The sequence below is a fragment of the Dendrobates tinctorius genome, unplaced genomic scaffold (genome assembly GCF_039654945.1).
Source record: "Dendrobates tinctorius isolate UK_male_01 unplaced genomic scaffold, ASM3965494v1 ptg000086l, whole genome shotgun sequence".
NCBI lineage: Eukaryota > Metazoa > Chordata > Amphibia > Anura > Dendrobatidae > Dendrobates > Dendrobates tinctorius.
This window is the reverse complement of record NW_027361754.1, coordinates 43,661,936-43,676,094: the sequence shown is the minus strand read 5'-3', so window position 1 is coordinate 43,676,094 and position 14,159 is coordinate 43,661,936. Positions and strand designations below refer to the sequence as shown.

General features: G+C 38.8%; 1 protein-coding gene across 1 annotated transcript in view; it reads left to right on the top strand.

Moving 5' to 3' along the window:
* Positions 1-218: 218 nt before the first annotated feature.
* LOC141097852 (tyrosine-protein phosphatase non-receptor type 11-like) overlaps positions 219-14,159 on the top strand; it is a 175,368-nt gene continuing 161,427 nt past the window's right edge. Inside the window, exon 1 of the mRNA XM_073585328.1 lies at positions 219-421. Within this exon, the coding sequence (XP_073441429.1) occupies positions 300-421 (122 nt within the window). The 5' untranslated portion in view covers positions 219-299. The remainder of the gene's footprint in view (positions 422-14,159) is intronic.

Here is a 14,159-nt window from a genome sequence, read left to right as displayed (position 1 = left end):
CGGTAGCCGCCGGCAGCCACCTGACACTGAAGGCTGCTTTGTCACAGCCCCGCCTCTATGTGGGCCCCGCCTCCTGAATCTGACGTACTTCATTCAGGCAGCCAATCAAGCAGGCAGAACTTCACAAGGCCCGCCCACCGCAATGCGCAATTGGTCAGAAATGTTTCAAGGGCGTGCGGTTTATGATATGTGGGTGGGCTTGCAGCGTGCGCTGCGGTCACGGTGGGTGTGACGGTGGGAGGAGCATTGGACGCACGGAGTTACAGGAGCAGCAGCAGGCTGGGGGTGACCGGATCTGTATGAGACTGACGAGGCTGCCGGAGGGAACGCAGCACTTCGAGCCGGGCGGCCGGGGGAGCGCAGCACGGAGCCAACTGCCTCCTGCACAGGCCGGGCGGGCTGCTGACATGACGTCCCGCAGGTGAGCACTGCCGGATCATTGTGTGTATGTATATACAGTGTGTGCGCTTATGTTACATATGTGTATGTATATATACGGTGTGTGTGCTTATGTTACACGTGTGTATGTATATACAGTGTGTGCGCTTATGTTACATATGTGTATGTATATATACAGTGTGTGCGCTTATGTTACATATGTGTATGTATATATACGGTGTGTGCGCTTATGTTACATATGTGTATATATACGGTGTGTGTGCTTATGTTACACGTGTGTATGTATATACAGTGTGTGCGCTTATGTTACACGTGTGTATGTATATACAGTGTGTGCGCTTATGTTACATATGTGTATGTATATATACGGTGTGTGTGCTTATGTTACACGTGTGTATGTATATACAGTGTGTGCGCTTATGTTACATATGTGTATGTATATATACAGTGTGTGCGCTTATGTTACACGTGTGTATGTATATACAGTGTGTGCGCTTATGTTACATATGTGTATGTATATATACGGTGTGTGTGCTTATGTTACACGTGTGTATGTATATACAGTGTGTGCGCTTATGTTACATATGTGTATGTATATATACAGTGTGTGCGCTTATGTTACATATGTGTATGTATATATACGGTGTGTGCGCTTATGTTACATATGTGTATGTATATATACGGTGTGTGTGCTTATGTTACACGTGTGTATGTATATAAAGTGCTTGTTACATGTACATGTGTGTGTGTGTGTATGTATATATACAGTGTGTGCGCTTATGTTACACGTGTGTATGTATATATACAGTGTGTGCGCTTGTTACATATGTGTATGTATATACAGTGTGTGCGCTTGTTACATATGTGTATGTATATATACAGTGTGTGCGCTTATGTTACACGTGTGTATGTATATAAAGTGCTTGTTACATGTACATGTGTGTGTGTGTGTATGTATATATACAGTGTGTGCGCTTATGTTACACGTGTGTATGTATATATACAGTGTGTGCGCTTGTTACATATGTGTATGTATATACAGTGTGCGCTTATGTTACATATGTGTATGTATATATACAGTGTGTGCGCTTATGTTACACGTGTGTATGTATATATACAGTGTGTGCGCTTATGTTACATATGTGTATGTATATACAGTGTGTGCGCTTATGTTACATATGTGTATGTATATATACAGTGTTTGTTACATGTGTATGTATATATACGGTGTGTGTGCTTATGTTACACGTGTGTATGTATATACAGTGTGTGCGCTTATGTTACATATGTGTATGTATATATACGGTGTGTGCGCTTATGTTACATATGTGTATGTATATATACAGTGTGTGCGCTTATGTTACACGTGTGTATGTATATACAGTGTGTGCGCTTATGTTACATATGTGTATGTATATATACGGTGTGTGTGCTTATGTTACACGTGTGTATGTATATACAGTGTGTGCGCTTATGTTACATATGTGTATGTATATATACAGTGTGTGCGCTTATGTTACATATGTGTATGTATATATACGGTGTGTGTGCTTATGTTACACGTGTGTATGTATATAAAGTGCTTGTTACATGTACATGTGTGTGTGTGTATGTATATATACAGTGTGTGCGCTTATGTTACACGTGTGTATGTATATATACAGTGTGTGCGCTTATGTTACATATGTGTATGTATATATACAGTGTGTGCGCTTATGTTACATATGTGTATGTATATATACAGTGTGTGCGCTTATGTTACATATGTGTATGTATATATACAGTGTGTGCGCTTATGTTACACGTGTGTATGTATATATACAGTGTGTGCGCTTATGTTACATATGTATATATACAGTGTGTGCGCTTATGTTACATATGTGTATGTATATACAGTGTGTGCGCTTATGTTACATATGTGTATGTATATATACAGTGTGTGCGCTTATGTTACATGTGTGTATGTATATATACAGTGTGTGCGCTTATGTTACATATGTGTATGTATATACAGTGTGTGCGCTTATGTTACATGTGTGTATGTATATATACGGTGTGTGTGCTTATGTTACACGTGTGTATGTATATAAAGTGCTTGTTACATGTACATGTGTGTGTATGTATATATACAGTGTGTGCGCTTATGTTACACGTGTGTATGTATATATACAGTGTGTGCGCTTATGTTACATATGTGTATGTATATACAGTGTGTGCGCTTATGTTACATATGTGTATGTATATACAGTGTGTGCGCTTATGTTACATATGTGTATGTATATATACAGTGTGTGCGCTTATGTTACATATGTGTATGTATATATACAGTGTGTGCGCTTATGTTACATGTGTGTATGTATATATACAGTGTGTGCGCTTATGTTACATATGTGTATGTATATACAGTGTGTGCGCTTATGTTACATGTGTGTATGTATATATACAGTGTGTGCGCTTATGTTACATGTGTGTATGTATATATACAGTGTGTGTGCTTATGTTACATATGTGTATGTATATATACAGTGTTTGTTACATGTGTATGTATATATACGATGTGTGTGCTTATGTTACATGTGTATGTATATACAGTGTGTGCGCTTATGTTACATATGTGTATGTGTATATATACAGTGTGTGCGCTTATGTTACACGTGTGTATGTATATACAGTGTGTGCGCTTATGTTACATATGTGTATGTATATATACGGTGTGTGTGCTTATGTTACACGTGTGTATGTATATATACAGTGTGTGCGCTTATGTTACATATGTGTATGTATATATACGGTGTGTGCGCTTATGTTACATATGTGTATGTATATATACGGTGTGTGTGCTTATGTTACACGTGTGTATGTATATAAAGTGCTTGTTACATGTACGTGTGTGTGTGTGTATGTATATATACAGTGTGTGCGCTTATGTTACACGTGTGTATGTATATATACAGTGTGTGCGCTTATGTTACATATGTGTATGTATATATACAGTGTGTGCGCTTATGTTACATATGTGTATGTATATATACAGTGTGTGCGCTTATGTTACACGTGTGTATGTATATATACAGTGTGTGCGCTTATGTTACATATGTATATATACAGTGTGTGCGTTTATGTTACATATGTGTATGTATATACAGTGTGTGCGCTTATGTTACATATGTGTATGTATATATACAGTGTGTGCGCTTATGTTACATGTGTGTATGTATATATATATACAGTGTGTGCGCTTATGTTACATATGTGTATGTATATACAGTGTGTGCGCTTATGTTACATGTGTGTATGTATATATACGGTGTGTGTGCGCTTATGTTACACGTGTGTATGTATATAAAGTGCTTGTTACATGTACATGTGTGTGTATGTATATATACAGTGTGTGCGCTTATGTTACACGTGTGTATGTATATATACAGTGTGTGCGCTTATGTTACATATGTGTATGTATATACAGTGTGTGCGCTTATGTTACATGTGTGTATGTATATATACAGTGTGTGCGCTTATGTTACATGTGTGTATGTATATACAGTGTGTGCGCTTATGTTACATATGTGTATGTATATTCAGTGTGTGCGCTTATGTTACATATGTGTATGTATATATACAGTGTGTGCGCTTATGTTACATATGTGTATGTATATATACAGTGTGTGCGCTTATGTTACATGTGTGTATGTATATATACAGTGTGTGCGCTTATGTTACATATGTGTATGTATATACAGTGTGTGCGCTTATGTTACATATGTGTATGTATATATACGGTGTGTGTGCTTATGTTACACGTGTGTATGTATATAAAGTGCTTGTTACATGTACATGTGTGTGTGTATGTATATATACAGTGTGTGCGCTTATGTTACACGTGTGTATGTATATATACAGTGTGTGCGCTTATGTTACATGTGTGTATGTATATATACAGTGTGTGTGCTTATGTTACATATGTGTATGTATATATACAGTGTTTGTTACATGTGTATGTATATATACGATGTGTGTGCTTATGTTACATGTGTATGTATATACAGTGTGTGCGCTTATGTTACATATGTGTATGTATATATACGGTGTGTGTGCTTATGTTACACGTGTGTATGTATATATACAGTGTGTGCGCTTATGTTACATATGTGTATGTATATACAGTGTGCGCTTATGTTACATATGTGTATGTATATATACAGTGTGTGCGCTTATGTTACATATGTGTATATATACAGTGTGTGCGCTTATGTTACACGTGTGTATGTATATACAGTGTGTGCGCTTATGTTACATATGTGTATGTATATATACAGTGTGTGCGCTTATGTTACATATGTGTATGTATATACAGTGTGTGCGCTTATGTTACATATGTGTATGTATATATACAGTGTGTGCGCTTATGTTACATATGTGTATATATACAGTGTGTGCGCTTATGTTACACGTGTGTATGTATATACAGTGTGTGCGCTTATGTTACATATGTGTATGTATATATACAGTGTGTGCGCTTATGTTACATATGTGTATGTATATACAGTGTGTGCGCTTATGTTACATATGTGTATGTATATACAGTGTGTGCGCTTATGTTACATATGTGTATGTATATATACAGTGTGTGCGCTTATGTTACATATGTGTATGTATATACAGTGTGTGCGCTTATGTTACATGTGTGTATGTATATATATATACAGTGTGTGCGCTTATGTTACATATGTGTATGTATATACAGTGTGTGCGCTTATGTTACATGTGTGTATGTATATATACGGTGTGTGCTTATGTTACACGTGTGTATGTATATAAAGTGCTTGTTACATGTACATGTGTGTGTATGTATATATACAGTGTGTGCGCTTATGTTACACGTGTGTATGTATATATACAGTGTGTGCGCTTATGTTACATATGTGTATGTATATACAGTGTGTGCGCTTATGTTACATATGTGTATGTATATACAGTGTGTGCGCTTATGTTACATATGTGTATGTATATATACAGTGTGTGCGCTTATGTTACATATGTGTATGTATATATACAGTGTGTGCGCTTATGTTACATGTGTGTATGTATATATACAGTGTGTGCGCATATGTTACATATGTGTATGTATATACAGTGTGTGCGCTTATGTTACATGTGTGTATGTATATATACAGTGTGTGCGCTTATGTTACATGTGTGTATGTATATATACAGTGTGTGTGCTTATGTTACATATGTGTATGTATATATACAGTGTTTGTTACATGTGTATGTATATATACGATGTGTGTGCTTATGTTACATGTGTATGTATATACAGTGTGTGCGCTTATGTTACATATGTGTATGTATATATACGGTGTGTGTGCTTATGTTACACGTGTGTATGTATATACAGTGTGTGCGCTTATGTTACATATGTGTATGTATATATACAGTGTGTGCGCTTATGTTACACGTGTGTATGTATATATACAGTGTGTGCGCTTATGTTACATATGTGTATGTGTATATATACAGTGTGTGCGCTTATGTTACACGTGTGTATGTATATATACAGTGTGTGCGCTTATGTTACACGTGTGTATGTATATATACAGTGTGTGCGCTTATGTTACACGTGTGTATGTATATAAAGTGCTTGTTACATGTACATGTGTATGTATATATACAGTGTGTGCGCTTATGTTACATATGTGTATGTGTATATATACAGTGTGTGCGCTTATGTTACACGTGTGTATGTATATATACAGTGTGTGCGCTTATGTTACACGTGTGTATGTATATATACAGTGTGTGCGCTTATGTTACACGTGTGTATGTATATAAAGTGCTTGTTACATGTACATGTGTATGTATATAGTGTGTGTGCGCTTATGTTACATATGTGTATGTATATAGAGTGCTTGTTACATGTACATGTGTATGTATATACAGTGTGTGCTTATGTTACGTATGTGTATGTATATATACAGTGTTTGTTACACGTGTATGTATATACAGTGTGTGTGCGCTTATGTTACATGTGTATGTATATAGAGTGTGTGTGCTTATGTTACGTATGTATATACAGTGTGTGTGCTTATGTTACACGTGTATGTATATAAAGTGCTTGTTACATGTGTGTGTGTTTGTTACATATGTGTATGTATATAATAATAATCTTTATTTTTATATAGCGCTAACAAATTCTGCAGCGCTTTACAGTTTTGCACACATTAGCATCGCTGTCCCTGAAGGCTCACAATCTAAATTCCCTATCAGTATGTCTTTGTCTCTATATATACAGTGTGTGTGCTTATGTTAATGTGTATGTGTATATAAAGTGCTTGTTACATGTACATGTGTATGTATATACAGTGTGTGTGTGCTTATGTTACACGTGTATGTGTGTGCGCTTATGTTACACATACTTGTGTACAGTTGTGGCCAAAAGTATTGACACCCCTGCAATTCTGTCAGATAATACTCAGTTTCTTCCTGAAAATGATTGCAAACACAAATTCTTTGGTATTATCTTCATTTAATTTGTCTTAAATGAAAAAACACAAAAGAGAATGAAGCAAAAAGCAAAACATTGATCATTTCACACAAAACTCCAAAAATGGGCCAGACAAAAGTATTGGCACCCTCAGCCTAATACTTGGTTGCACAACCTTTAGCCAAAATAACTGTGACCAGCCGCTTCCGGTAACCATCAATGAGTTTCTTACAATGTTCTCCTGGAATTTTAGACCATTCTTCTTTGGCAAACTGCTCCAGGTCCCTGATATTAGAAGGGTGCCTTCTCCAAACTGCCATTTTTAGATCTCTCCACAGGTGTTCTATGGGATTCAGGTCTGGACTCATTGCTGGCCACCTTAGAAGTCTCCAGTGCTTTCTCTCAAACCATTTTCTAGTGCTTTTTGAAGTGTGTTTTGGGTCATTGTCCTGCTGGAAGACCCATGACCTCTGAGGGAGACCCAGCTTTCTCACACTGGGCCCTACATTATGCTGCAAAATTTGTTGGTAGTCTTCAGACTTCATAATGCCATGCACATGGTCAAGCAGTCCAGTGCCAGAGGCAGCAAAGCAACCCCAAAACATCAGGGAACCTCCGCAATGTTCGACTGTAGGGACCGTGTTCTTTTCTTTGAATGCCTCTTTTTTTTTTTTTTTTCTCCTGTAAACTATGTTGATGCCTTTGCCCAAAAAGCTCTACTTTTGTCTCATCTGACTAGAGAACATTCTTCCAAAACGTTTTAGGCTTTTTCAGGTAAGTTTTGGAAAACTCCAGCCTGGCTTTTTTATGTCTCGGGGTAAGAAGTGGGGTTTTCCTGGGTCTCCTACCATACAGTCCCTTTTCATTCAGACGCCGACGGATAGTACGGGTTGACACTGTTGTACCCTCGGCCTGCAGGGCAGCTTGAACTTGTTTGGATGTTAGTCGAGGTTCTTTATCCAACATCCGCACAATCTTGCGTTGAAATCTCTTGTCAATTTTTCTTTTCCGTCCTCATCTAGGGAGGTTAGCCACAGTGCCATGGGCTTTAAACTTCTTGATGACACTGCGCACGGTAGACACAGGAACAGTCAGGTCTTTGGAGATGGACTTGTAGCCTTGAGATTGCTCATGCTTCCTCACAATTTGGTTTCTCAAGTCCTCAGACAGTTCTTTGGTCTTCTTTCTTTTCTCCATGCTCAATGTGGTACACACAAGGACACAGGACAGAGGTTGAGTCAACTTTAATCCATGTCAACTGACTGCAAGTGTGATTTAGTTATTGCCAACACCTGTTAGGTGCCACAGGTAAGTTACAGGTGCTGTTAATTACACAAATTGGAGAAGCATCACATGATTTTTCAAACAGTGCCAATACTTTTGTCCACCCTCTTTTTTTTATGTTTGGTGTGGAATTATATCCAATTTGGCTTTAGGACAATTCTTTTTGTGTTTTTTCATTTAAGACAAATTAAATGAAGATGATACCAAAGAATTTGTGTTTGCAATCATTTTCAGGAAGAAACTGAGTATCTGACAGAATTGCAGGGGTGTCAATACTTTTGGCCACAACTCTATGTATATACAGTGTGTGCTTATGTTACATGTACTTGTGTATGTATATACTGTACAGTGTGTGCGTGCTTATGTTAATGTGTATGTACAGTGTGTTAATGTGTATATGTATATAAAGTGCTTGTTACACGTACGTATGTATATACAGTGTGTGCTTATGTTACACGTACGTGTGTATGTATATACAGTGTGTGCTTATGTTACACGTACGTATGTATTGTGTGTGCTTATGTTACACGTGTTTGTGTATGTATATAGTGTGTGTGCTTATGTTACACGCGTGTGTATATACAGTGTGTGTGCTTATGTTACACGCGTGTGTATATACAGTGTGTGTGCTTATGTTACACGCGTGTCTATTTACAGTGTGTGCTTGTTACACGCGTGTATATACAGTGTGCGCGCTTATGTTACACATACGTGTGTGTGTGTATACAGTGTGCGCTTATGTTGCACGTACTTGTGTGTGCGCTTATGTTACACGTACTTGTGTATGTATACAGTGTGTGCTTATGTTACACGTACTTGTGTATGTATATACAGTGTGCGCTTATGTTACACGTGTGTATGTATATACAGTGTGTGTATATATAGTGTGTGCGCGCTTATGTTACACGTGTGTATGTATATACAGTGTGCGCTTATGTTACATGTACGTGTGTGTGTATACAGTGTGCGCTTATGTTGCACGTACTTGTGTGTGCGCTTATGTTACACGTACTTGTGTATGTATATACAGTGTGTGCGCTTATGTTACACGTACTTGTGTATGTATATACAGTGTGTGTATATATAGTGTGTGCGCGCTTATGTTACACGTGTGTATGTATATACAGTGTGCGCTTATGTTACATGTACGTGTGTATACAGTGTGCGCTTATGTTACACGTACTTGTGTATGTATATACAGTGTGTGCGCTTATGTTACACGTACTTGTGTATGTATATACAGTGTGTGCGCTTATGTTACACGTACTTGTGTATGTATATACAGTGTGTGCGCTTATGTTACACGTGTGTATGTATATACAGTGTGTGTGTATATACAGTGTGTGCGCGCTTATGTTACACATACGTGTGTGTATACAGTGTGAGCTTATGTTACACGTACTTGTGTATGTATATATAGTGTGTGCGCTTATGTTACACGTGTGTATGTATATACAGTGTGCGCTTATGTTACACGTGTGTATGTATATACAGTGTGTGTGCGCTTATGTTACACGTGTGTATGTATATACAGTGTGTGTGTGCGCTTATGTTACACGTGTGTATGTATATACAGTGTGTGTGTGCGCTTATGTTACACGTGTGTATGTATATACAGTGTGTGCGCGCTTATGTTACGCGTGTGTATGTATATACAGTGTGTGTGCTTATGTTACGCGTGTGTATGTATATACAGTGTGTGCGCTTATGTTACACGTGTGTGTATATAGTGTGCGCTTATGTTACGCGTGTGTATATACAGTGTGTGTGCGCTTATGTTACGCGTGTGTATATACAGTGTGTGTGCGCTTATGTTACGCGTATGTATATAGTGTGTGCGCTTATGTTACGCGTATGTATATATAGTGTGTGTGCGCTTATGTTACGCGTATGTATATACAGTGTGTGTGCGCTTATGTTACGCGTATGTATATACAGTGTGTGTGCGCTTATGTTACGCGTATGTATATACAGTGTGTGTGCGCTTATGTTACGCGTATGTATATACAGTGTGTGTGCGCTTATGTTACGCGTATGTATATACAGTGTGTGTGCGCTTATGTTACGCGTATGTATATACAGTGTGTGTGCGCTTATGTTACGCGTATGTATATACAGTGTGTGTGCGCTTATGTTACGCGTACATGCATGCATTATAATCTGCGCTCCAGTTGCTCTGTATTTCACCCCTTCATTCACTACTTGCACTATTTGCACCTACAGATGATACATTTTCTGCCATTATTCCTTCTCCCAGCTCCGGATTGCGTTGTCCTATAGTTAGTGGCAGTTTGGCGCATGTGGTGACTGTCGGTGATCACAAAGCTCCCGCTACATTGCAGATCATCGCGTTGCACTGTCCCCTTTTTTCCTGGGTAGCCTTTACTATTCGCCCCTTCATTCATTTGTAAATGACGCTGGCACAATCCGTCGCAGCCGTCAGACGTGTGGGCAGTTTCACCGCCAACTTTTCAGTGTTGTCGTTGTGCCTGGGTGAGGGGAAATAACCATATACTGGGTACTTTAAGGTGGATTTCCGGACGGACGGGGCAGAGCGGATCACTTATTGGCTTCGGATCAGATATCTGTATGGAATCTGTTAGTAATGGATCCAGTGGGGGAAGAAACGAGCCTGCGGAAAAAAAAAATGATACAAACCCATAGCAAAGTTTCCATTTTGAAATGGAAACTGTGTCCGTTTCTCATTGTTGACAAATACAGATCCAGTTGCTTTTTTTGTTTTATGGATCTAAAGTTGTACAGACTTATTTTTTTTTTTCTGGTTCATGAAATTTTTTTTTTTTTTTTTTTTTTTTTTAATGCTTTTATGGTAAACACAATGGAACTATTCCTTCAGGCTGTGTACCCACGTAAGTGTTTTTTTTTTTTTTCCACGTTTTTACCGACTTAAACGCTTATAAGAAGCATCCTATTCATTTAAATGAATTCCGCACTTTTTGTGCCTATTCGGGGGGGAAAAAAACACATCGCGGTAAAAAAACGCAGCATGCTTATTAATTTAGCGGAAAAATCCGCATTTCTAACTATATTCTGTGAGACTGGGGATGCTGCGGAAAAACGCCTCAGGCTATGTACCCACGGATGCAGGCAATTCCTGACCAAAAACAGGACTCCTTCCCAGGAAACGTGCCGTTTTTAAGCGTTTTTTTCCTGAGCATCCGCAGACTCATAGACTGTAGTTAGAAATGCGGATTTGTTCGCGAAATTAATGAGCATGCTGCGTTTTTTACCGCGATGCGCTTTTTCGTGGAAGAAAACGCATCAATATGCCCAAAAAGTGTGGAATTCATTAAAATGAATGGGATGCTTCTTGTAAGCGTTTTTGCCGGTACAAAACACTTAAAAAAAAAACCACTTACAATCTACAAACTGCTCATAGAAAAGCGCCTAAGAGCAGAGCCCAGGGTGTTTGCCCATCTTCGCCTCTTCCTTCAGGCTCCCTCCTGCTCTCGTCACCTTTGCCTGTTCCTCCAGTGACTGTGGTTGCCCCATTTGACGTTCCACCACCTCACTGACGCTGCCATCGCCTGTGCTCTTATTTGCTAGTTCTCCGTCTCCCTAACTTCACTTTCCCTCCATCTAGAATTTCTCCTTTTCCACCTGATTTCTCAGTGGGACCCCAACCCCCTTCCCAATCTTTTGTTTTTAATCTTTCTCCTCTTATATTTCCATCAGATTTTCTCACCTTTTGTGTGTTTATTTATTCTCTTTTCCAACTTCAGAAAACTCTCCAAAAGCTTTATCACTCTGGTTGTCTGGGGCTAATGTATCAATAACCTAATTGATTGGTTAGGTCATCATTAGTGGGGTCCACCACCTGCTACCCCACTGGTTATCTGATACCTGCTCCAGCAGTGGCCAGATGTGTGCAGCGCCATACTTTCTGTAGTGGCCGCTGCCAGGTACTGCAGTTTATTTCCTATTCCTGTACTTGCAGGGTCCCAAATACAATCTTTATCCTGTACTTGACTGATCGTTACTAGGGGAGGGAAGGGTTCAATAAATTATCACTTGGAGTCAGGGGGTTGCAGTACTCGCCAGGCAGCCCCTTCCATCCAGTAAACAATAAGCCAATAGTTTTGAGCCCTCCAGTGATTAATTATTTTTGTCATAGGTTTATGGGAAATGCCACTTAACTTTTTCTGATGTTGGAACTTGACTTTATATGAAATCTGGACACTGATTTGGGAAAACGTTGACAGATTTGTCACTACTTCCTAGGATCTGTAGACCTGGTAATACCGACTATACAGCGGTCGTAAATCAATTGGATTACTGCCTTTGTCTTTATGAGGGATGGACACTGGAGCCAGTCTGTGCCTGTCAACTGCCAGTGAGCCCCTTATACTGGTTGAAGGGTACATCTGCCTTAAGGGGGTCCTCTTACCATGGGGTATTATAATACTGATTATTGAAGTTCCCAAAATGAATTGGGTCGATATAAAAATATAACCCATGAAGCCCTACAATTTGTGGAGGATAGGGCTGTCTATTCCCCCACCCCATACACATAGACTTTGTGTTTTCTTTGGGTTTACATGTGTTAAATGGTAGAAAATGAGTAAGCCACTGCCAGACGCCTTTGGCAGCTGCTTATTTTCTGGGTGATGCCCAATCTTTCTAGTCTGGATGCCCCCATACACGTCAAAGTTTTTAGATTTTTTTTTTTTTTGTGCACTCTTTTTATGGCTCCTCTTGTCTTGAAACTCAGAGAACATGTTAGTTTTTCCACATCTATTTGACACTTCCTCACAGTTTTTGTATAGAAGATGTAGAATAACGTACCCCAGGCCAAATTATTGTAGGAACATTCTAAAACCTATAGTCTCACATGGAAAGAATGTAGAGAAGACCGGGAGAACTGCACTGTCAGTATACATGACGTTACATTCCGGGCTGTGCGCTACACGAAGATCCATCAGCTCCTCACCGGTAATCATTTGCTCCAAGTGAAACTCTGCCAGTGGGTCCCGTGGTCCAGATTTTCACTTTTTTTTTCAGTGACCTCAAAAACTCAGTTCTGGTAATTACGGTGACATGGTCAACTTGAGACTTCATATCTACAGGATAAGCTCTCTTTAGGAATTCTCCTAGAAGTATATGGAGGGAGCCGAGCAAGTGCATTTACCGTCACCGTAGGGCAGGGACTTTAATCGAGGAAAGATGGGAGTCCGACGTCTGGTACTTCCAGCTGTCGGCTCAGTGCTATGAGCAAAAAATGATACAGAGCAAGCAAATTGATCACCCAATTTACCCATGATAAATTAATATTGAGGTAAAGTACAAATTGAAATAAACTAAATTTTCTGTCCAATATTTAAAAATTAAAAGTAAGAATAAAGAAAGGTGCTAGAAAAGAAATATAAAAAGAGGGCCAAAATTCTATGGTAAACTGCACGAGAGGAATTGACACCTTCTAAATTCATCCAATCAAAAAATATATTTGCAAATAGTTCAAGGTGGAGAGGCTGTGGAGGTACTAGATATCCACTATAAACGCTGCTCAAAGCATGCCGGATAAACCAATAAAAAATGCCACTTCCTATACCCAGGGCAAAGATAAATGCAAATGCCAGAAGGTGATGGGAGTTGTTGTGCAAAAAGACAGGCACATACAGTGGGGAAAAAAAGTATTTAGTCAGTCAGCAATAGTGCAAGTTCCACCACTTAAAAAGATGAGAGGCGTCTGTAATTTACATCATAGGTAGACCTCAACTATGGGAGACAAACTGAGAAAAAAAAATCCAGAAAATCACATTGTCTGTTTTTTTTTTTTTTTCATTTTATTTGCATATTATGGTGGAAAATAAGTATTTGGTCAGAAACAAGCAATCAAGATTTCTGGCTCTCACAGACCTGTAACTTCTTCTTTAAGAGTCTCCTCTTTCCTCCACTCATTACCTGTAGTAATGGCACCTGTTTAAACTTGTTATCAGTATAAAAAGACACCTGTGCACACCCTCAAACAGTC